This window comes from Melanostigma gelatinosum (assembly GCF_949748355.1).
Source record: "Melanostigma gelatinosum genome assembly, chromosome: 16".
Lineage (NCBI taxonomy): Eukaryota > Metazoa > Chordata > Actinopteri > Perciformes > Zoarcidae > Melanostigma > Melanostigma gelatinosum.
In genome coordinates this window covers 14,264,697-14,288,140 of record NC_136649.1, presented here as the reverse complement: position 1 = coordinate 14,288,140, position 23,444 = coordinate 14,264,697, and the positions used below count along the sequence as shown (strand labels likewise).

At 44.0% G+C, this 23,444-nt stretch overlaps 2 protein-coding genes across 3 annotated transcripts; both read right to left on the bottom strand.

Moving 5' to 3' along the window:
* Nucleotides 1–2,471: 2,471 nt before the first annotated feature.
* On the bottom strand, nucleotides 2,472–14,769 carry e2f2 (E2F transcription factor 2). Of its 2 annotated transcripts, none has more exons than XM_079286540.1 (7): nucleotides 14,321–14,769; nucleotides 7,086–7,185; nucleotides 6,111–6,330; nucleotides 5,341–5,502; nucleotides 5,091–5,205; nucleotides 4,751–4,949; nucleotides 2,472–4,430 (listed from the first exon to the last, which is right to left on the bottom strand). In XM_079286540.1, the coding sequence occupies exons 1-7, from the start codon at nucleotides 14,594–14,596 to the stop codon at nucleotides 4,156–4,158; spliced, it is 1,347 nt and encodes a 448-aa protein (XP_079142666.1). In that variant the 5' UTR covers nucleotides 14,597–14,769; the 3' UTR covers nucleotides 2,472–4,155. The 2 variants fall into 2 exon arrangements, with proteins under 2 accessions (XP_079142666.1, XP_079142667.1); XM_079286541.1 differs by having other exon boundaries at nucleotides 2,472–4,415.
* Nucleotides 14,770–18,673: 3,904 nt separating this feature from the next.
* Nucleotides 18,674–20,686, bottom strand: id3 (inhibitor of DNA binding 3). The gene is given in 4 exon segments (XM_079285972.1): nucleotides 18,674–19,439; nucleotides 19,869–19,939; nucleotides 20,286–20,408; nucleotides 20,411–20,686. Coding segments are annotated over 3 exon segments (351 nt in total). The 5' UTR covers nucleotides 20,585–20,686; the 3' UTR covers nucleotides 18,674–19,439; nucleotides 19,869–19,885.
* Nucleotides 20,687–23,444: the final 2,758 nt, after the last annotated feature.

Sequence of the window (23,444 nt, the reverse complement as noted above, 5' to 3'; positions counted from 1 at the left end):
GAGAAAAAACACGGGGTGGAGGGAGTGAGCGGGGGGGGGGGGGGGGGATGCACAGCACAGGGAGGCAGAATGACAGAGGAAAGGAGATAGATAGAAACTTCATTGTCTGAGGACGCTAACTTGATTGACTTTTCCTCCTCGTCTCCACCTTTTCCTTCCTTAACACCACATACCTATTCATTGTCATTTCCCATATCAACACACTCTCTCCTGCCACTGCCAATGGTGATTTCCCTCTTTACTTACATCACCAACAACAAGTGCTTTTTTTCCTTCACACCATTTCTCACTTTGGCTGTGAGGAAGCGAGGTAAACCAAATACAGCTTCTCTCTCTTTTTCTGACGCACACATGCTGCAGCACAGAGGTCGTAGCGACATCTTCCAGTAAAGATTACAGCTGCCAGGATTTCCTTGCTGCTTCCCAGCAGCCCTGTGGAGATGGAGCCTAAAGTCCTCTAGACTCCCCCCACCCCCGAAAAATCTCCCTCTCCACTGTTGACTCAGCTCCACTAGTCCTGTTATCAATTTACTACCCCTGTCAAGCCAGGAGGCCCAGGCTTACCATAAAATACCCCCTCTTCTGGTCGACCCGGATGACTGAAAATGGGAGGATTGGAGAGAGAGATTGATTCATTTTTTTTACAGTTTCCCACTGGAATAAGCAGATGAAGTGTCTTGAACAGGACAGGGCTCTTCTGTTAACAAGCAGCGTCAAGAGCCTGCACAACTGCACTATGAAGAACGACTGTGGAAAAACAGCTGTGACACTTTGTGACAGCTTCTGCTTCGACAAATACGTCATCCCTGACACAATTGACTGAGCATTATCAGTCTCAGCACAGTCATGCTTGTCCTCTGTGGCATGGCGGCTGGCAACATACTGTACCTGCCCAGAGACCACACCCTCAGACTGACAACCTCTCCACAATGCATCACAGGTGGTTTGGCAACAAACACCTTTCCAGACTGGTAACAGGTAGTCAAACTTGTTTGTGATTCATGATTTTAAATGCAATGGCATGTTAAAATCACGTCAGCGTCTCATTCAAGACGAACTAACGAGGAAGACTGAGAACAACTAAATTCCCTTTTCATTGAACTATTACTCCAAACTACTGAAAACCAGGAACTTATATCCCTTGATATCTGTTAAATCAATAACTACATTAATAAACTGCTGAAAAACGTTTGAGGCAACACAATCAGCCACATTTTTAGTCAGTTCCAGGCGTGTGGCCTTAAACACACCAACCATAGTCACTGGATTGCTCCCTTCATGAAAATAATACAACCATTATGTGTCCCTTGAGCAGCTGTGGCTCTGAAACAGTGGCGTGCAGCGTTCTGGCCTCAGGTTGTTGCTGCTCTTTGACGAGCTGTCACTTGCCAGCACACAAAGAGGGTGTTTAGTTTCTGCCAATTTAAGCGGTCAGCTACTAATAGTTACTTCAGCGCCTAGTTGACAAAGCAGTTGGTCTCAAGGTGCAATGTGACAGAAGTGCGGTAGTCTGCTGTTTAGACAGCATGCAAACCACACGGTCGAAGGCTGTGTATGTGTACGCTGTGTTGAACATTTCAGTTTATCACCTCTTGTTAAACATGAGGCTGTTGTGCGCAACATCTGTCAATCGACCCGTGGCGCTAATAGACACCTGATGTTGGTTCAGAAGTGTTGCAGAAAACTGGTGCAGGAGACTTTCTTTGTGAGGGTGAAAAAAAAAAAGCTTGTACAAGCTGAACTCTTTTTATTTGCTTCTCACTTGCGCTGTGTTGGAAGCTCGTGTTTCCTGTTGTCGTGCAATATTTCGCTGTAGTTCTATGGGCCGTCAACTTTAGGGTTTCTGTATAAAGTCATTACCACGGAGCAGCCAGCGAGGATTGTGTCCTCCTCATAATATTGTGTTTAATATTTGAGAAAAACTTGCAAATCTATAGATTCGATTTGTTCTTCGGATTTATTGGTAGAAATGTGGAATGTCTTTACCCCCAGAACGCATTGGCACTTACATACTAGCCCAATGACCCACTGAACTTTGACCTCCTGTGTGCCCGCCCCCTTTTGTGAGCTTGTTTCCAAAGATACCAACAAACAAAGAATGATGGGAGGGTTTTTGTCTGAATGCGTTTATTGCTCAGGTCTCATTGTCACTCTTCATGTCAACAGATTCTCTTTCCTCTGGGACTGTCACCTATTAGTTCCATATCCTCGCTGCTTTGAGTCAGTAAATCCTCCATATTTCGGGTTCCTACGATACATTTTGAAGACGAATCGCTTGTGATAGTGACGAATTCTCCAGCAAGTCGGGCCAAATCAAGGAATACATTGTAGAGGCTTGGAGAAAAATAAATGGACCGCAATGAGGGATGAAGATGAACGTTGACTTCTGTATTTCAACTGTAGTTTGCGAGGTTCCTGACATGACAAAAATCAAAGTGGAGCACAATTCCAATTGCAAACCATGGCTTCAGCATTTATTTAATCATTTCAAACAGACCACACAATATTACAAAATATTAAGTGCCGCGTGTCATTCAAGAACAGTTCAACCTTCAACAAATTCAGGGGAAATAGGTATAAATACAAAACCAATTATATACAAATACCAAAAAAAAACTACAAATTCTGAATTCACATCCTCTAATCGACATCGTAAAACCTCACACACAAACACACCATGACACCCATTTCCCAAGCTGTCAAATATACACACACACACGCACACGAGCACACATTTTCAAGTTTTGTTAGGACAGGACAGTTAGCTTATCTCCGCAGTGTAGAGGGAAAGCCAAAAATACATCAGCATGAAATTCAAATTTCCAAATGTCTAGAACGCTTCGAAAAACAAGAAAGAAAAAATAACTATGAACAGATAACTCTGACTACTCTGCCCTCGGTTCCATGTCTTTGACATGTAAACGGGCTGCACCACCGCATGTGGGAAAGCATTCACGGGCTTGAAATTTGAACAGTTAAGATACAAATACCTTCTTGATTCTGTTGCTGCTAGATCAGCAGACTTCATTCCTTATTGAACAAGAGAAGAAGAAAATCTCTCCTCTAAGTAAACTTTAATTACATCAATTCACCCCCGCTTCCACCACATCTGCAACACCGATGCTGCATTTCATTTATTTTGGTTATTTCCTTCAGAAATACAGTAGTAGCTTCACACCACTGAATCAAAACAAATTCTATCAAAATCAGCAAACTCTTATCAATAGAGGAGCACCTGGATTTAGAATAAAGCTGCCAAACCAACAAGAGTGAGTGCGACTCTCTTATTATGGATCTGGGTCCACTTTTGGGTGTCAGAAGCTGCCTTTCAACATTTTGGCACACAATGCAGCACCAAAGAGGTACGAGGCCCGACATAAAGCTTAAGACAGGAAAGAGCAAAGCCTGATCAGACAGAAGCCACATGAGCTAAAAACACGAGTTCAGATTCCGATGAACTCGTGTTTCACACGATACCCTACTGAAGCGGCCGATGCTGGTGGACCAGTATTATTCACAGCTTTAATTTGGTCAGTGCTGAAGACGGTACGCTCTTGAAAACACACCCTGTGTCGAGTTCTTGATGGCTTTAGCGTACGCTAATTCCAGTGATTGAATCCTGTAAAGCTGCATGGCAGTTAAAGCTGACATGGTACGAGGCTGCCCCCTACGGGTTAAAGAGTGGCACAAACATATTTAGACTTTGGGGGGGGGGGGGGGGGGAAAGGAAGAAAAACAATTCCTGAGTCGTTACACTGTAAACACCGGCCACAAAACCGAACGCACCAGATTATGTTGCCGGGGATGTGATGTGCACGATAACTTCTGTGTTTGTAGCGCAATCGGAAAATGTGAATGATCCAAAAAAAACAGTGCCGCCATTTTAAACAGCATTTCCTAATGGTTGGAGATTACACTCTCAGCCAACCTCTCAGTCCCCTCGTGTTCATGTACAAATCATTTTTACTTTGTTAAAACAAACAAAGGGGGTGACTCCTCCTTTGGAATCATTAACATTAAAACAGGCATGGTAAAAACAAAGAGTTATGGCTTTATAGTGTAATATTTCCTACCTCGAGAAGGCATTGAATTATATATTTACCCCCTTAATTAATCTCCCCAAATTTCCTCCTGCCTCCCTTTCATTTTACACCTTCAGCTCTTCAACAGCTCTCCAAGATCACAGGTGTCGAAGAAATCGGACACTCCCTCGCTATCCTCCAGGCTCCAGAGGTAGTCGTCGTGGTCCAGAGGGGGAGAGAAACTGACAAAGGGGGTGTTGGGGTCCGGGGCGAAAGAGACGCAAGGCAGCTGGTCCTCCGTGAGCTGGAGCAGGCCGGGGGGTAAACCCAGCAGACCCTCGACGTCCAGCAGAGTGGAGGTGGAGGCTGCCTCCGAGGAGGTGGCTGGAGCTGCTGGAGATATGTCGACTGTGATCAAGAAAAGGACAGAGCATAAGTTCATATTTTTAGTCTGACTTATCTCCTGAATGTTTAAAAGTTAACTATGAATTTTTATTGGACAGAAGAAAAAAAATAAAAAATAAAAAAAAGATTCAGAAACATTGTCTTCTTGATTCTAAGTATTCTTGCAATCAGGGACACACACACACACACACACACACACACACACACACACACACGACTCACTGTCGGAATAAAGTGACTCATCAACCCATTAGCTCCCAGTGAGAGTGTAAAGTCAGAATCCTACTGTATTGTACCACGAGCCAACAGAAAACCCCGCTTACATTCAGCAGGCTCCTGTTTGATGCCGTAGCTTGGTGGCGGCATTGGGGTGGTAGCTGGAGGGCCGAGAGGTTGAGGGAACTCCTTTTTAGGGGTGGCTGCGCTTTTAACTGGGCTGGCATCTTCAAGACCCTCCTCTGGACACAGGTAGACTTCAATGGGCCCATTCTTACTTTTTAAATAGATCTGTAATGATCCCTGCTGTAAGGAGAAGGATAGAAAAAGTACATTGTATAAATATACAGAACAACACTCATAGTTTCGTTGCATGTATTCCACTTGTTTTTCGGAGAGTTTTTAACAACAATTGAATCTGTTGGTTTGGAAATCTTGTGTTCTCACCCCTGCCGTGTCTGGCACTTCTAGTTTGGTGTCCGCGGGGGCCTTGACGGCGATGACCGTCTGGTCTCGGAGAGTGCCGATGGAGCGAATGTCCTGATATGTCACATAGCCCAACGTACAGCGTGCGGTCAAGGGGCATAACGGCTGCAGAGATGAAGTGGCTGTTTGCATGTGTAACCAGACCCAGGCGACAACCAGTGAGTGATGTTCATCTTACACACACACACACACAGCTTGATGTAAAGGATATCTCTTATTATCTTCATATTCGGTGAGTTGTTTGAGCTGTGCGGTGCTGGAGTGGATCAGCTCATCCAGAGATATTTCGACTCTCTCCAGGTCTCCAAGTTCTTTCCTCAGAGCGCAAGCCTTCTCTCCTCCACCTGCACCACCTTCAAACACGTCTCCAACCCTACAAAAACACACATAAACAGACACATCATCAAAATGTGTGAGGATCAGATTGCAGTAAAAACCTGTAGCTGTCGTATCAACTCAAAAACAAAGACACGCAGCGTAATGGACAATATCAGTAGACGTACCAGCCACTAGAGGGCAGATAAGCTCAGTGTAAGCAGGAATAAATCCACAGAGTTGTACTCGCACACAACAGCGTTTCAATCAACACAATCTATCATGTTTTGCATTACACGATAGATGTCTCTGTTCTGCTGGTCCCTCGTTGTAAAGCCCGGTTCAGACTTCATCAGGGGGAATCTCTGACCACTGCTAAACATGAGACTGGCCTGCTTACACTGCAACTCACAGAGAGTGAACATGTTTGGCAGTTGGCTTGTAAAATATCAAAGCCTTGTCTGAGCTGTTTGACAGAAGCAAATAAACTGCATCTGATTGTGTTGAGAGTCGTGTTCATCGGACTGAAATGTGGCCTATGTGTCATGTGGTCTTACGACCACAAACCCATGTTTGTGGCGGCCTGTAGTTCTTGGAGTCCGGAACTCCCACCAAGCATCAAATGTTGGTAAAACTGTTATGTTCTTCTTTGGCAGTGGTACTTACAGCCACTGGATGTTGTTCTTGGACTTCTTCCGGATGAGCTGGACTCCCTCCAGCACGTTGGTGATGTCATAGATGCGCCTCTTCTGGACCTCCAGAACCTCGGTGGCCCAGTTCAGGTCAAGAACTCCATCGGGAGACTCCGCGATCAGACCCACAAACTTCTTGGTCAGCAGGCCCAGGGACGTGTCGTACCGCGTCCGCTCACCCGGAGACTTTGGAGCTGAGGGCAAAAGATCCAGACAAAGGCACATGAGGAGAGGACCAGTAAGGAGTAAGAGCAGCAACGATTGACAGAGATATGTAGATATCCAACAGACAAATGAAGATGTAAGAAGATAAACTTACTAAAGGTGCAAACTCGTCATCATACGAGTGTGTCAATTACCTTAATTCCTGTGTGAATGTGAGACTCATAGTCGTGTTTATGATGCTGTTCGTTGATTGTGAACAACCTTCACACCAGTCACCACCTCACAGAAGCACATGTCTTCAAAAGTATTGCACATGGTGTTTGAAACAGACCAGACTCATTCATTGATGCTACCGTCTGCTTCTGATCGGGCCTTGTCCTCCACATGTTGACCATCCGTGTGTCAAACAAGACACATTTCAATCTGTTGTTGGTTTAATCATTTGACTTTAGTCCCGAGGCTTCTGTGCCGCTTTTCTGCTGGACTGGTCTGAAGACGTGGGGCTCCGTTTTAAACCGGCCTACTCCCTGCCCTCTGTGACCCCCATAGAACCCCCACCCTACCTCCCTCCTTTGGACTATTGTAAGAAACCGTAATTAGACAACTTCCTGAGACTTCCCTCTTTGTACTTAGTCCTTTTATACAGCTTTTCTTTGTATTTAAATTAGACTCTACTGTTGACCATATTCTACTACAGGGCTCAAATATCTACGCACAAAACCCACGATGCTACACCACCTCTCTCACACCCATCTATCCTCTCATCTGTAGTTGGTGTACTCACTCCTTGGACTTGGTATCCTGGCTGCGATGCTGCATTTGCCTTTTGGTGTGCGGAACTCTGGCAGGTAAAGAGGGTCCTCTAGATCCAGCTTCCTCTTGGCCTGGAGAGGACAGAGTTCATGTTCATTCGTACAAATACAAATACAAGAGCAAAGAGGGTGTTTCTCATCATTCTGTCACCATAACAATATATCGAGGGTGGATATATTCCCATTCCTACATTATGGTCTGCTGGAAACAAACTTCCATTCTACTTAGAAGTTAAATAATGATAATGAAGTGTGTGTGGGGCACGTCCAGCCAATCCATGAAACAATGACATCAATGCTGGCACAAGTGCTAAATAGGGGGTTGTTGAAAAGTGTCGTAAATGTGCCAACAGCCCTCAAGTGCAGGAACAAAGCACCCCTGTAACACTTTCCCAAGCACTTCAAGAGGGGCTGATCTTATGTATGTATGCATGCGTGTGAGTGCGTGTGTGTGTTGTGGGATAGGGAAACGGGGTGATTGCCTCTCAACCCACTGCCAGCAAAATGCAATGAAATCCCTGGAATCACTCAATGACCTCTCCTCCCCCCCCCCCTCTCAAACCTCCCAATGTTCCCTTTCCTCCACAGCTTAACACACAGGCTCTACACACACACACACACACGCACACGACTGTCACTGCACTGCAACCTTTGGACCACAATATAACCTACAATATACTATCTTCATGTGACCCACATAGGCCCAACGTAACAAAAGTGAAAGTCACATGAACCCAATCCCCTCACAGGATTGAGAAATGACCAACTGTCTGAAAAACGACAAGTTGCACAAGGTGGCGACACCCTAGCACGCAGAATTCCTCCTCGACTCGAACGCGGTGGACGAGAGAGTTCGCGGTCAATCCCACACAAAACACTGCGGTGACTGATCTAACAAGGAGTGGGATTTTAGCAAAGCGCTACCGAGGCTGCTGGGTAATTGGCATCTGGTTAGGACCTCACCTCGGTCGTCTATAATTGTGTGCTCTCTTATCCTTTCAGCTCTGTGTTGCCTCACAAACTCGCCTTCCTTCCAAGTCTCCTCACAAATACTTGGCAACAGTAATCCCTTTTTGTCCGTGCAGTGTAGGGCTGGGCGATAAATCGATTTAATCGATTAATTCGAATGTGTGCTTTAAGGCGATGTGTTTTATTGAAAATCGAGAAAATCGCCCCCACCCCTTTTTCCCGTAGTAGAGTGCGCGCGCATTGTTTACAAACTAAAACAATGGCGGCCAGCAGCTTCACTGCTGCCGCCGCCACCTCACAAAAACAACCCAGCATTTTGGAGACATTCACCAACTGTACTCCGCATGAGAAGAAGAGTGCCCGGTGGAAAGCCATCACGGATGCAGTCGCGATGTATATCGCAAAAGATATGGTGCCCATATACACCGTGGAAAAGCCGGGGTTTATTCACCGTCTCAAAGCTTTGGACCCCAGGTACGTGCTACCAAGCCGTAAACATTTTTCTGACGTTGCCTTGCCTCGGCTGTACAATAGTACACGCCAAAGGATCTCTGCGGAGCTGGAGGGGATGTCATTCTACTCCGCAACAACTGACCTGTGGTCCAGCAGGTTGACCCAGACACCGATCCACTTGACTGGTGGAAGCGTCACCAACTTAACTTTCCAAGGCTAAGTACTTTAGCAAAGAAATACCTCTCTGTGCCAGCTACAAGTGCCCCCTCTGAGAGGCTTTTCAGTGTGTGGGGGGGGGCATTGTTACATGCCACCGTGCATGCCTGAAGCCAGAGGTAGTAGACAGGCTTGTCTTCCTGGCAAAAAATATTTAGAAAAAACATGCACTACTGTTTAATACTGTTGGTTATGTTGTGAATGCACTTGATTTTGTTTACATGCACTTATTTACTGTGCAAAATATGTTATGTTGATGTTAGATCAGATGTTGCACTTTTGAAAATGTGAATGTTAAAGGGTCACATACATTTTATTTCATGCTGTGTTTGTATCAGTGTATTCAGTTAGGAAAGCTTACTGTAAAAAGTTACATTTGCACAGTTGTTTACAATGGAAGGCTACTATTTAATGCCATTTAATGTTATGTTTAATTTAATTTTATATTTAAATGATTCAGGCAAACAAAAGAGTGACCAAATACTTTTTGTATACTACAGGCACCTTTCTACAATGTTCAGGTTTTGTTTGCACTTTATTTTTATCAACCTACTTGGGAAAATCATCACAAAATAAAAGAAAAAATTGTTTTCAACAGCTTCTGTCATCTGCAAAAAATTTTGGGGGAAAAAAATCGATTTTAAATCGTGAATCGGATTTTTTGTAAAAAAATCGGAGATTTTTTTTTTAGGCCATATCGCCCAGCCCTAGTGCAGTGCTTTAGCTAATAGGTTTAGGCAAGGGACTTTTTTCAGCGACGGGGAAAAAAAGTGCTGAATTGACTTAACCATGTGTGGATGCGCCTGTCTGAGCGTGGGGATAATGAAGGGTGCTATTGTCCCAGTGTGCTCCCATGACATGTCCACCTGTTGACTGGAGACATCTGGAGCCGCACAGCGAGTGTGTGTGTGTGTGCTGCCGGCGGGGCGGCTTTTAATCCTCACAGCGTATACAGTAACTTCAGTAGGACAGAGAAATACACGGGTCAGGGCCACCCTGAACAAAATGGTGACTGCCAGCATTTATTTCTGGGATTAAAAAGCTGTGTGTTTGTTGGCTCAGAGTCCTGACTGTAGAGAGGAATCAGATACTGGTTATTAGCAGGAGTCAGTGTCCGCTGTCGTTGAACAGAGAGAAGATCTGTCTGGTTTGACTTGATTGTCAGTCCCAGTGTAAGCAACGAATAAAAAGAGCAGCCTTGACATTAGAACACGGTTAACTTCCAACTTCAGTTTTTCTGCTCCACATATCTGGAACAAAGTCCCAGAAAGCTGCAGGTCTGCTGAGACCCTCAGCTCCTTTAAATCAAGATTGAAGACTTTTCTGTTTGCTGCTGCCTTTAATTGAATCACATTCAATTAATATATTCATCAATTTCCTGCATTTCTGCATTTTACTACTGCATTTTATTTCTTGCACTGTTTTTGAATGTTTTAATGAATGTTCTTAATTGTTTTTAAATCTCCTTTTCTTTTGCCTTATGTTTTGATGCTTTTAATGGTTTCATGTGAAGCACTTTGAATTACCTTGTTGTTGAAATGTGCTACACAAATAAACTTGCCTTGCCTTGCCATGACCTAAATGTACGCATCAAGCTGCACCGTGTCTACATTTTTCAGGCTTGTAGGTCTATCATTTGAGAGTGGCAGCCACAGGCATGGTGACATGTTGTAAGAGGGGAACCAACGGTTTCACCCTGCAGCTGTATGGGCTTGGGTGCTCCCTTTTTTTGCATGAGGGATTTCTCTGGTGAGTCAACCACATTACGCAAACACCGTTTCGTGTCGTAGAAAGACCGGCTGCTTGTGGCTTTAGAGGCCAAGCACACAAGCACGATGCTGGAGACAAAACCTCTGGACATCGAAATTATTATAGTTATATAGCACATGTTACTCAATTCTAAATCAGTTGTAGTTGTTGTGCAGCAAGCCACTGTTGTTCAGTCAATGGCTGTGAGAGGAAACGGGATAAGCCTGTGTCAAAAACACTCCTGTGAGCTCTTTATCTCCAAGACTCGCCTGCCCAGTTACGCCCAAAGCACCGCACGTGGCTTCTTCTGTTGGCTCTATACATCAGGCCGATTCCTGCAGCTGCTCTGGTGAAATCTCCAAAGTGGCAGTTCACCTCACGTGAAGGACTTCTGCAATCGGAGGCCTCTCTTCAAAACCAACACACCTGGTCTGTCAGGCTGCATGGGATTCAAATTCCACCCAAGCCAAGGACAAGTTACAGTATGCCTGCTCATATCTGTGTACACAAACCCCTCACGTCCACACCCTTGGGGAGTCAAAAGAAAAGCAATGCCTGCACGGCCGACGAGACTGTCAACGTGGCTCTCAAGAGGTAAAAGAGAAGGTTGGATCTGCCCGTTTGGGTCGGTGGTGGAGAGAGGCGAGGGGGGAGCAGGCTGCTTTTGAAATGCAAACCACCCCCCCATTGAGGACAACTTGCTCCAGGGCCACCGCTGGCCTGAGGCTATCAGGTTGAAACAAGGTGAATGAGAGGGAATAGAGAAGCAGAGAGAGATTTCGGGTGAGTTGTGGCCAATGTCACACCCGAGTGTCAACGGTCTGAATGGGGGGGGGGGGGGGGGGGGCTTACCAGAGGGGCTCCGAGAAGAATCTCTGGAAGCACAAGGTGATTCAAGACGACACTGGGAGTTATATGAAAGATGTCTGTTTCCCCAGAAAAAGACAGAAAGAGTAATTCATAGAGCCGATATCAGTGCTGATGCAGTTTTGGCAGGTTGCTCACATTCCCGTGAAAAATCTGGGAACACCACATGTGACGTAAGCAGGGAATAAGTGGGACTTTGTTTCTGGTGGACATTATGCTGATGCATCTTGTTCCCAGACTGCCGTTTGGTTTGTAGTTAATGTGGCTTTTTGCATCTGAAACAGACAAATGCATTCATCGGTTTGCTTTGAGGACGAGATTGGATCGAAAGCAGCTGTAACAGAGAGAAAGGTTCGTCGGTGGACTTTGGTGAGAGGCCTGTAACACATTTACATCACCATCAATCCGAAAGGAAACCAGAGTGACACAACATCATCAATAGTCTACACACCCTGGTTAAAAGGCACATGACAATCACTCATTCACTGCCTTTTACTGCAGTCGGCATGATTAACAAGTAAAGAGGAGATCTCTTCAGCTGCCGTTACCTTCGTGCAGTCAAACATGAACTCTTTCTCAGGGGTTTCAACAGCATATACCCCACGAGAAAGCTTTCAAGTGTGGGATTACGCAGCACCACTGTGGCACAGATGAGTTGCTGGTTCTCATGCTGAGCCAAGCTAAAAAGACCGTTGGCACTGTGATGCTGTGTAAGTTGAAGGAAGTGGGCTACACATGAAGAAGCAGCACTTCCTGTAAACACAAGACCCATGACTGAACATGAAATGAGGCCGCTGTGTCAGCAGGCACATAAAGAGGACTCTATAGGTACGATCTTCAAGTTGAGTGATGAACTGAAGTCCCTTTAAACAGCCTCGTAAGGATGGCATCCTTGCATCTGTTGTTTTGTCACGTGCTGCTAATGTAGAGGGACTAATTAGGGAAAAAAACATTTGTGAACCGGTTGTATGAAACCAGATCATTTGTTTTGAGTGCTTGCCAGCTGCTGCAGTGATGCTCTGTGGCTGAAAACACGAGCTCAACTCAATTTGGATACCGTTCTGAATCTCAAATCTCTGTATTTAAGGAATTAAGAGGAGACAAAATATCCTAGCATTTCGTCCATGACCCTAAAAACACTGCAGATGCAGCTGTCAGTCATTTAGAAATTCAGATCTGAGAATATTACGCTCTCAGAAAAACCCAGAACAAAAAGCAAGGGGACCAACTTTAGTTATGTTTATTTAGTATAACAAGACACAAGGCCATCACCTACTCTCAGCATCATTTGTTAAGACGTCGTGGTGCTCCCCCCCCCCCCCCGATAGAACTGAAGGTCTATTAAACTTACTGAAATGTGTGGAGGAAGTTTCATAATCATGGGACTCTTGAAACCGGCTCTGCGGTTTCAAAAGTGCATCACTCTTCTCTCCACCTTAACTGTGGTCAGCTGTGGTAATCTGTAATAACTACGAGCACTTGCTTGCATATAAATAATTCCATCACCACAAACGCTGTACTGTGTAGTCGTGTATTTGCGGCAGAATGGACGATACCATTATCAGTGAGAACACACACACACTCAGAAGTCCGGCTCTACTATCAGCAGCATGTCACCATCTTCTGATGATTGCCTCGCATCACGTGAACCCTATCGACCCACATCCAACACACTCTATGTCAGGGCGGGCACGATGGAGGCAAACTATCTGTCACATGAACGGGTCTTAATGCTGGATTAAACGGGGGGGGGGGGGGGGGGGGGACATACCCAAGTCAGCAAACAAAATGGAGAATTCGAACATGTGACATGTACAAATCCCCCCCGAGAAAGTATGTTACAAATACAAGGAATTTGACAAAGCTATAATCAAGTTCACCTTTGCGTATGATAAGCCAGGTGGTGGCCTATTCCCCACTTTACTTATGTCCACCTAATCCTCTTGAAGGGCCTATTAGTGGATACAGGCTCCACGGGCAAAAGGTTTACATGAGATTTGAAGACCCCGGGCCTGTGCACACTCTAACCCCTTTAGCGCTACTCTCACTAACTCTAAAAGACGGCAAGGCCGGCTGGCTAGAGAGAGAAGAGACCGACTATAACGAGCACCAGCAGCTGTGAAGCACTAGCACGCTGCCGAGTGCCATCCAATCCTCTCCGATCACAAAGCTTTTCAATCAACCCATTTTTGTTTCAGTCTAGAGTGATTCTAAGATCTCTTTTCACCTGAGAAGACGCACGCATGAGCCGGAAAACCCACCGGTTGTCCGGTTATGACCTCTGACCTCCACCTTCTTCCTACAGTGACGTGAACAGGTTACACAGGCCCTGCATTGGCTCGATGACAGATGCACTTGGAGCAGCTGTCATATGGGTGTAATCACACACACACACACACACACACACAAAAAAAAAAAGCTGTCCAACGACAAGTGTTTCTCATGATTTAGGGACACTCCTCGTCAAAGCAGAGCTGATTTTGAGTTCACAGTGGTCAACAGTAAAATGCTGTGTTGACATTATTGTCTGCCACCAGTGTAAAAGCTGCTATCTCCCCCTGTGGAGGCCACTCATCCTTTCTTCTCACAAGCAAGGGGCCCCTAACACTATCAACTAACTAAACACACACAGCCTCTGGTCTCCTCCAGCTACAGCTGGCCTGCGGGGGGGAAAGATGTCACACTTAGCATGGCAGGCAAAAGGGACCCACGCCATTCATAAGCATCCAGCAGCAGTCACAGTGGCTCCTCTGTGGCTTTATCACGTCAAAACATATTTGAACGTGCCCCAAACGCTGCTACACACGCATACCACTGGAAATCCATAATCAGTCCGCCCACATAACTCACTACACTGGACGCACTTTGTATTTAGCTGTTATAAAAGTGTGTATTTGTGATGCAAGCTTGTTGTGCAGTGTGTGTGTGTGTGTGTGTGTGTTAGATGATTTACCGGCAGTCGCCCGGAGGATGATCTGATGGGTTTAGCCTCTGGTCCGTGGGGGGTTGAATACAGGCTGTTAGCTCTTTGTTCGGCCACGGCAGTGTTGCAGATCTGGGTGAAATAGCCTGCCGGTACCGTGCTCATCGGCGGGCTGGACAGTCCGGTGCTGAAGAACTCGGTCTTCACTCCTCCGGTACACAAAACCTTGATCTTCTGCTGAGGACAAGACAGTCCCGCTACTGGCCGCGCCGAAGCCGGAGAGACACCTTTCGGCATCCGCATCATTTTCCTGAGTAAACTAAATGCAACCGGATTGGTCAAGCTTTGTAGCGAAGCACACCGATCAATGCTCTGCTAAATCGTTCCCCTGTTCTAGCAAGTTGCTGCTATAGGCTTTGTATGAACATATGTCTCTACCCTGCGAATATTACTTAACTCACGTAAACAAAAAACAAGTCAATAGCAACTCATACAGCAGAAATCCATCTATTAAATGCAAAATGCATGGGATAAACCGACAATTCAGCCGTATTTTCGAACAATATTCGTCAGTAAATGACAGCAGACTGCTCGGTGTTGTTATCCTTTGTCCAGTAACAAAGTGCAGAGGCAGCTTTGCCCTACAGGTTACAAAAAGCTGCTGGTTAAATAATACATTTAAACATCCAGTATTTTAAAGTCCGGTACCAGAAGGCTTCCGCGTCTCATTGAGATCAGGTTCCTCCGTGAGATTTACAATCTATAGTGACTCCCTCTGATGCGGAATCCGACCCGGTCTGTGACTCTTGTCCGTCCACCTCACAGTTGCGCTCTCCATACAACAGGACAGGAGCTGAGGAAGAACAGCTTTTTTAGCGCCAAACTTCGTCCCGCGAAATTTAGATCTCCCGCGGTTAGAGCTCGCCTCTGATTGGCTCACGGCACGTTCGGCTTGTCAGATTTGCATAAAACAGTTGTACGCGGATGGGGTTGGTATTCTTAAAGGGACAGTAGCGTCATTTCGGGACATACGGTTCTTTTATCCACCAGGCTGGAGTTGGAGACAATGACCACTTATTATTTTGAATTGAATGAGTCCAGTCTATATAATCAGACAATATGATGTATAAGAAGAGGGTTGTTACTTTGTTGTTACAGAAGGTTTTGTGGTTATCACAGGCCATGATACGCATTGACCCATAATTTACTCATATCTTGCATCATATTTAGCTTCAATTAAATTTCTAATATGAAAAACTATAGGAGTATTATGGACAAAATATTTGGAATTTCCTTTTTTTTAAATTGGACTGTGATATTTTAAAATGTAATGTGATATAGATAAAAAAAATATGTATGAGGTCTAGCCTCACTGAAGAAGTGGAGAAATCAGATACAGCGCATACATTTTTCAAATAACTGTCTTAATCCAACTTTGGAGACACTGCAATTGAAATTAAAGGGAAATGTTAGATAATAAATAATATGTTCCAATGTATGAAAATGATTTTCATGGGTTATTTCTATAATAAGAAAGGAGCCCGTTCATTGCGCATGTAAACCCATATATCCACTTGATGAAAGTAGTGGCCTGGTGCAAGGTGCTGCTGGGGATGGTTTGTAGATGATAATTGGATTCATTCAGTACCACTCTTGCTTATTGGCTCAGAGGAGATATTGAAAGAAAACAACCCCTCCCCCACCCACAGCTACCAGACCCAAGCCATACGACATGACCCCCATTGGCCAAGGCAAAGCAGACTCCCATCCAAAGTGAGCCCTATTGTCATGCTGCGTTTTGAACTACATTTCAGCAGAATTTCAAGTCATTCAAATCTAATAATGTTCTGAAAGCAAGTGAAGTTAGTTATGTTTTATTCAGTCAATATAGCACCAAATTACTTTATATACTATACATATATAAAGGATCCTGGGTGAGGGTAAAAGCTGACACAGTTGCTTACATATTACACTGGATGAGATTATTCTTAATTATCTTTTGGGTAAGACATATCACATAATATTGCAACATTAAACAGATAAGAGAGACTGTTAATACTGACAGAATTGTAATTGTAAATCCACACAGTGCAACTTAAATCACCTCCATCCTCCTTTCCTTCCTCTTTCATATCGAACTACAAGATATATTACAATGCATTCGAGATGCTGCATTGTCTACAGTCATAGTTGTTCCGATTTTGTGATCGTTTTGTAATCTAATGTGGCCTGAATTGTAAAAATATTAACAAAATGAAAAGGGAACTTTTCACTGTCTTCTTAATAAGAGAGCTTGGGCCAATGTGACTGTCCAACGATGCATTGGGCTAAAATGAACTGACTGATAACACTTGGAGACACAATATTGTATTCGTAAATCAGCAAAGCCATGATATCATTTTTATTTCTATCATATTACTTGCCATGGAATACTGTTTTCTAAACTCCATCAAGTTCAATGTTTAGTTTAAATGGAGCAAATGTGTCATGTGTGTTTAAAGTCATTGTAAGTATGGGGCCAGACAAACAGAGTGCTATCACATCAACAAAAATAACAACAACGATGGGCTTTTGTCTGACCAATGCTAAAACATGGATTGCAATCAAGTTGCTTCGTTTTTTAAATCTCATATCGAACCAATCTGGGTTTGTACAAAGGTCAAAGGGTTGCATTTCTATGTCAAAGCAACCCTTGACCTGCAGAAGTTCATTTTGACATCCAAAGCAAAACGCTTATCTTGTGTTCAGAGTGCTTAAATTCCTGGGATGTCATGCAGGAGGACACGAGTTGTTGCGTTCTAATCTAACATCCCCATCTTGTGGCGTGAACTGGGATCTGGTCTTCAGTGCTGAAACCCTGAGGATTGTTTCTGGTTTATCTTTTTTCTGCTTTCAATTAAAAACACATACATGGTCAATATATCTATATATTCTGACAAAAAAATATATGAAGCAGATGAAAACTGTCTAATGCAGTCTCACATAATACCTCCTTTGTAAAAAGTGCTGATTCTACTCTGTGCCAATTATTCGTCCAATCTTTGCAATGGTTATATAAATCAAGGTGTTCATGGTATATTGGATCCCTGATTTGCATACTTGAGGTACGAATAACGTTAATGCCTTATAATGCAAACGAGTATGACACCTGATCTAACTACACACCTGAAATTAAATAACAATAAACAGTAAGGGGTAGATATGAATACACTAAATATGTAGTTTGAGCAGTGTGAAATGAATATGCTATACAGTATGAACATGTGCAGCAAGTAGCCAAAATATATTGTGCAGGAGTATACATAGTGTAGTAGAAATACACTATAGGTGATAGTATGGATCGTATTATAAACATGTTATGGTTGTAAGAGCATATATAGTACAGGTAAGTAAGTCAAGTTGTAAGATTAAATTTACCAACAAGTTCATCACTTCCTTAACTGTCTTAATAATAAATGAATGCATTTTAAAAACTATTTCACAAAAGTAGCATTTATTGCAAATTGATTTGTAGTTCATTTCCTAAAAGTCTCCAGAATGTACAGTGTTTTTTTAAGTGCTACACCAGCTTGAACATTTTGAGCCAATAACACATGTTTACCACTAGATGGAGGTGCAACCTTATTATTCACAGTATGAAGGTTAGAACTACCGGTAGGTACATTGATGCAACTCAACATACTGTGGAGTCTGATTGTTTTGCTGCTAGTCTCTTTTGGTAAGACAGTAAATAAGATTCTTTATTGCTGCCAATGGTCCAGATGAGGCACTGGTAATATGTCAACATTTAATGCCTAACACTCTAGATGAATCCGCAAGGTGGAGTAGTTTGGTAAGCTTTTGAGACCAGCTAAGTTCAGTAACATGAATTTAGACAGTTGTAATATTTCTGTCCACCTAATTGTTACTACACAAATGAAGCTGTCACATCATCGGCATATAAAAAGGTCTTGCAAAAGTATTCTTATCGGTAGAGTTGAATAAATGCTACTTTACAGGTGATGCTCTTCAGCTTCCAAGGCAACACATTGCTGCACATGTTGATCTGGTGTCGTGAATGTCCAGTGCCTTCACGATTCATTAATGATGGAATGGTTGGTTTCTGATCACGTAACATCCTTTCTTCTGACACCATGAAGGAAGATCTACTGCTGTAAACATGGTGAGAACTCATTCTTTGGAAAATTAGACGGCACTTCAAGGAAACTCCCTTTGTTTGATTTCCAACCACTCAACCTCAAGAGTCATCTGAATACATCCTGTTGTATCAGCATTTCCTTGACATCCAAAAACAAAAGTCACGTCAGCATCGCCGTCATTTTCTGAAGAACACTCCGTCGTTATTTCATGAATAGATACCACGAAGGCCAATTTGTTTCATCTTTTTTTTTATTTTATTTCATTACATAAGAACATACATACAAAGCAAACTTTATAATTAAGAGTTTATGAAACTCACAGCGCATTGTCTGTAGAAATAACACAATCCCTACAAACATTTACAATTAACTCTAGTATAGAGTTCTGATTATACCTAATAAAACCCAAACTCCCATTCAGAAAAAACACCAACATCCAAATTGACTCACACCTTACTTACCCACAGCAGATATGTACACATTCGTAAAAAGTTGCAACAGTTCTCCAGATCATTAGAAATCAGATTAGATGGGGAGGGGGGGGGGGGGGGGGGGGGATTATACAGGGACAATCATGTGAGATGATGTGAGACTTGGTGTAGAGAGGGTTCTGGTTGGGTGTGGAGTTTAACCCACAAAGTAGGTTTGGAATGCAACACACAAAAAAAGGAAAATAAAACAATGTACCAATGTTTCTACTTCTACCTATAGGGGATCCCAGGTTGTTTGGAGGAGGGTGTACAAAGCCGGTTGCTTTCAATTTCCAATCCTGGCTTCTGCTTTGGTGTGTTGATTTGTCTGTCCAGGGGCCAAAGAATGAGTCTCTGTTTTCTTGCTCATGCACCACTGTTGATCCCCACTCATCTAGGAAACAGTCCACTTTGTCTGTCTTTTCTTCTTTAAACCCTCCTTCTTTTTCTTCTCCCCCCCCCCCCAAATACCTATCCCACCCTTTCTGCCCCTCTTGTCCTCTTGCCCGGAGTGAAGTGGAGACATGTGTTTCCCTGCACCTGCATGGAGAGAAAGGAAGAAAAGTGAAGTCAGATCTCTCCCTCTCACCCTCTCCCCCCCCCCCCCCCCCCCCCCCCCCCTGCAGTGGAGAGCAGACAGACTGGCGCCTAGCATGGAACTTTCATTAACCCCAGGCAGATAGCAATGAATCCGCTACACATTCACTGGCCTGTCTAATTGGCAACCCTAATGTGGAGGGCAACGAGACCTTCGTCTCAACAAAGGCGACACTATTCTCGCTGATGTTAAAAGTTTTATTTTTAAGTTATTTTCTAAGTCAAAACAACACACTGTAGGAATTCTCAGCGAGTGTCCCGAAGATATGCCGTTTCTACACACACACACACACACACACACACATCTTGTGATTATATCAATTTATAGATACGACATTACTGATTATCAAATAATAAATACATACCATGAACCATGATCTGCCTTCCTCTTAATGGCACAACCGCCCTTCTTCTTTGGAGAATTTGCGTGCAAGGTCCGCAGTCTGAATGGAGAGCAAAATGAAGCAGTGTTAGACGCCGACAATACTCTTCATCTTATTGCACAGACACAAGAAGAACTGGATGTTGCGGGGGTGCAACATGTCTGCCACAACATCACATATCGGAGAACACCAGAACAATAGACTAAAATACAATATCAACGCCACGCATGCAAGCGGGGATGCACATCGTGTTGCGAGTGGAATACACTTCACAAAATCCAGATCGACTTAAATGGAAAAAGGCTATCTTCTGCAGAAGCAATGCAGAGATCCGTTTAGTGCAGAGAGCTACACAAGACTTGCTATTTAGCGTCGGTCCACGCTGCAGCCCGCATCTCCGCCTCACCTTTATCGACAAAACCATCTCCGGCGTGGCTGTGTCCTCCGCCTCCAGCGCGATCTGCAGGTCGAAGATGTAGTCGATGACGTGTTGCAGGATCTCCACCTGGCTGACCGACTTGTTCTGCGGATGCTCGGCACCAGCTCCTTCAGCTTGGAGTAGCAGTCGTTCATGTCGCACAGGGCGCCCACCGGCTCCTCCAGACACGAGTGTTTATTCCGGTTGATGGCGAGACTCTGCTCCGAAATGCAGCACACGGCCTTGTAGCAGCTCCTCACCGAGCGGACGGGACTGATGGCTTTCATGATGAATACAGAGACAACAACAACAACAAGACTCGGCTTGACGATTAAGTGTGAGTTTTTGAAGGTTTTCCTCCTATTGGGGTCTTCTTTTATCGCTGTTCTGAAACGTTACAGTGCTCTGACAGCGACGTACGCTTAGGTCTTTATACACTAGGCGCGTGCTGACCGCCCCTTTCTCGCATCGTGCTCTGATTGGCCCTTGAAAGCAGCAAGCCAATTCTCATTGGCTGGTATCACCTTGTGGAAGGGCTGGAAAGAATGAGGAAATTCGGGCTGGGATGCCTAAAGGGGATTGTCAATCAATTAGTCGCCTCTTCCAGGTGGTGCTATTTGTTTGAAATAGACAGAAAGAAGTTCTCAAAGTGGGGCACGTTACACGTTTTGAAGAATACTTTTAGTTTACAACAAGCCAACTGAACTATAGAAGCAACTGCAAGGACAGATGGGCGTTTTAATTCTAGATTTTACCACAGTTTCTATCTCACTTTCACTTTTATTAAAAGCTATACTTCCAGAGGAATACACGTCTTCTCAAATACAGATACTTGTTATCATGTTCCATATTGGATAATCATGTATCATATTTTTATTGATTACTATAAATCCTTCATGAAGTTTGGCTGCATGTCTGTCAAGACACTGAAAACACTTAATCAAAACTGTATAGACAGTTATTATGATAGCCTCCTGTACAATAGGTGTTTAAGCAATGCATGTGCTTGTTTTAGGACTCACTAAGTTCATCCACAAATAGAAATGTTGAAAATAGGATATTTATATAATGTAGGTAAAAGGTCAGTGGAAGGCCAGGTTCTTTTCTACATTAGTAAATTGCTAAGAACAGGTTATTCTGATGATCGGTCATTGAATGTGGATTTATTGACTGATTATTTATGTTTTGATAGTTTATAGTCCTCTTATAGCCCATATGCCTCAATGATCAACAATAATTTAACCCACACACAATATTAAGGTGTGCTTAATCCGTGCAGTCACTGAAACTGCTGAAATCAAACCCTCTTTTGAGGAGAAACAGATTTATGAAAATTATATTTTAACAACTCCAAATGTTGCTCCGTTTTAGTTTACATCAAAGCACGTCCCGTTCTGCTCCTATTTGGGTCTTATTTTCCCCTTTTCTCACAATCCTGTTTTGTAGAGGAATGCAGGCCTGAGCCAGCTGTGTGTCCTATCCCAGCCCAGCTGTGTTGATCTAACGCGCCAGTCCCAGACATGCTGGCGCCAGCCTCCCGACGTCATCCATTCACCCCAACGCACACTCCCCTCTTTGGCAGACGGCCCTCCCTCCCCCGTCCAGCACCAGAGGGGAGAGAAGCACAGGCGCTCAGAGATCCGATTGGATGACCGAGTCTGTCACTCCACGGACACAGATCCACGCCCTCACGCTTCCCTCCTCCCATATGCAGTTGTACTCAGAGAAAGTTTGAGGAAAACCTTTTTTAATTCCCCATAATTGTGCAATGATGAATTCTCCAACATGGCCTGGAGACGAATCTCGTGATGAAAAGTATCAGGAAAGCAGTCGACATGAGATCATAATTAAAGACAGGACAAACCCATGTCTGACTCTACGCTGTGAAGTAATGTCATTTTGCCTGTAGTTAGATAAAGTGGTTGCTCAACGGTCCGTCGGTGCCAGGATGTTGGCCTGTGTTCACCAGACATTTTACAACCGTCTGACCAACTCTGAACTGAGCAACTATCAATTTTAGGTTCAATGGCAGGCTGTTATAATTATGTCAAATTGTATATTATGTAACCTCACATGCAACAAAGAGTTGATTAAATATAACATACTATTTTAAGACGATGCGCAATTACACTATGCAGTTATCTTCATTTTGGGCATGGCTGGAGATATCCTCCCCATTATGCAGAGGTTTAAAAGATATTCAAGTCACTGTCTTTCTCCTGGCAATCACCCCCCCCCCCCCCCTCCCACAACTGTTGACCCTGTATGATGAGTCACTCACTTTAGAGCAATCCACAATATTGAACCGTGAGACAGGACTTCAGTCCAGTGCTATTCTAAAGATATATTGTGTAAGCGGTGCAGAGTATCCAAACAAGACTTTGACCTGAAATATCTTTTTTAAAGATGTCAAGGGGAAGTCAAATATTGCAGTAAATTTCCCAGGTCTGGTGGGAAAATAATTGTTCGTATATATTTGCTGATTTAGCAAACTGGGCTTGATGGCAAATCAGTTTTGGGATTAAAGACCTCCATGTTGAGTCGATGCAAACATTATCCCATTTGATTTTGATGATCCAAAGAAAGCACCGCCCCTGATTCCCTAGTTATTTCTGGGAATATGAGCTATTTCTAGGATATCAAAAAATGCCAACAGAGTATTTTTCTCCCATGACAGAGCTTGTCTGCAGATTCCAGAGTTTTCAGTGCGTAAAATCGGTGTGAAACACCCACACAAACACACACCCACACCCTGTCTCTCACTCTCGCTCTCTGTCTCTCTCACACACACACACACACACACACACACGCGCACACACACACACACACACACACACACACACACACACACACACACACACACACACACACACGCAGTAGTGTGTCTGGGCAAGGATCAGGTGCTTGTCGGAAAGGCCCCGGACACAATCGGGTCTCTCTTTCAATGGATGGGAGAATTCCGAGCCTGGCGTCAGTGAGTCTGCCTCTCTCCCCGCCCTCCCTCTCCCTCTCCCCGCTCCTCCGTGCAGCTGGACGCAGACAATCAAGCCATCAACAATCGCCATGCATAATTAGCAGCGCCCCTTCTCTCTCCTCTTCTCGACTTCTCTCTCTCAATTAAATTTTCAATCCGGTGTATTTTATTGA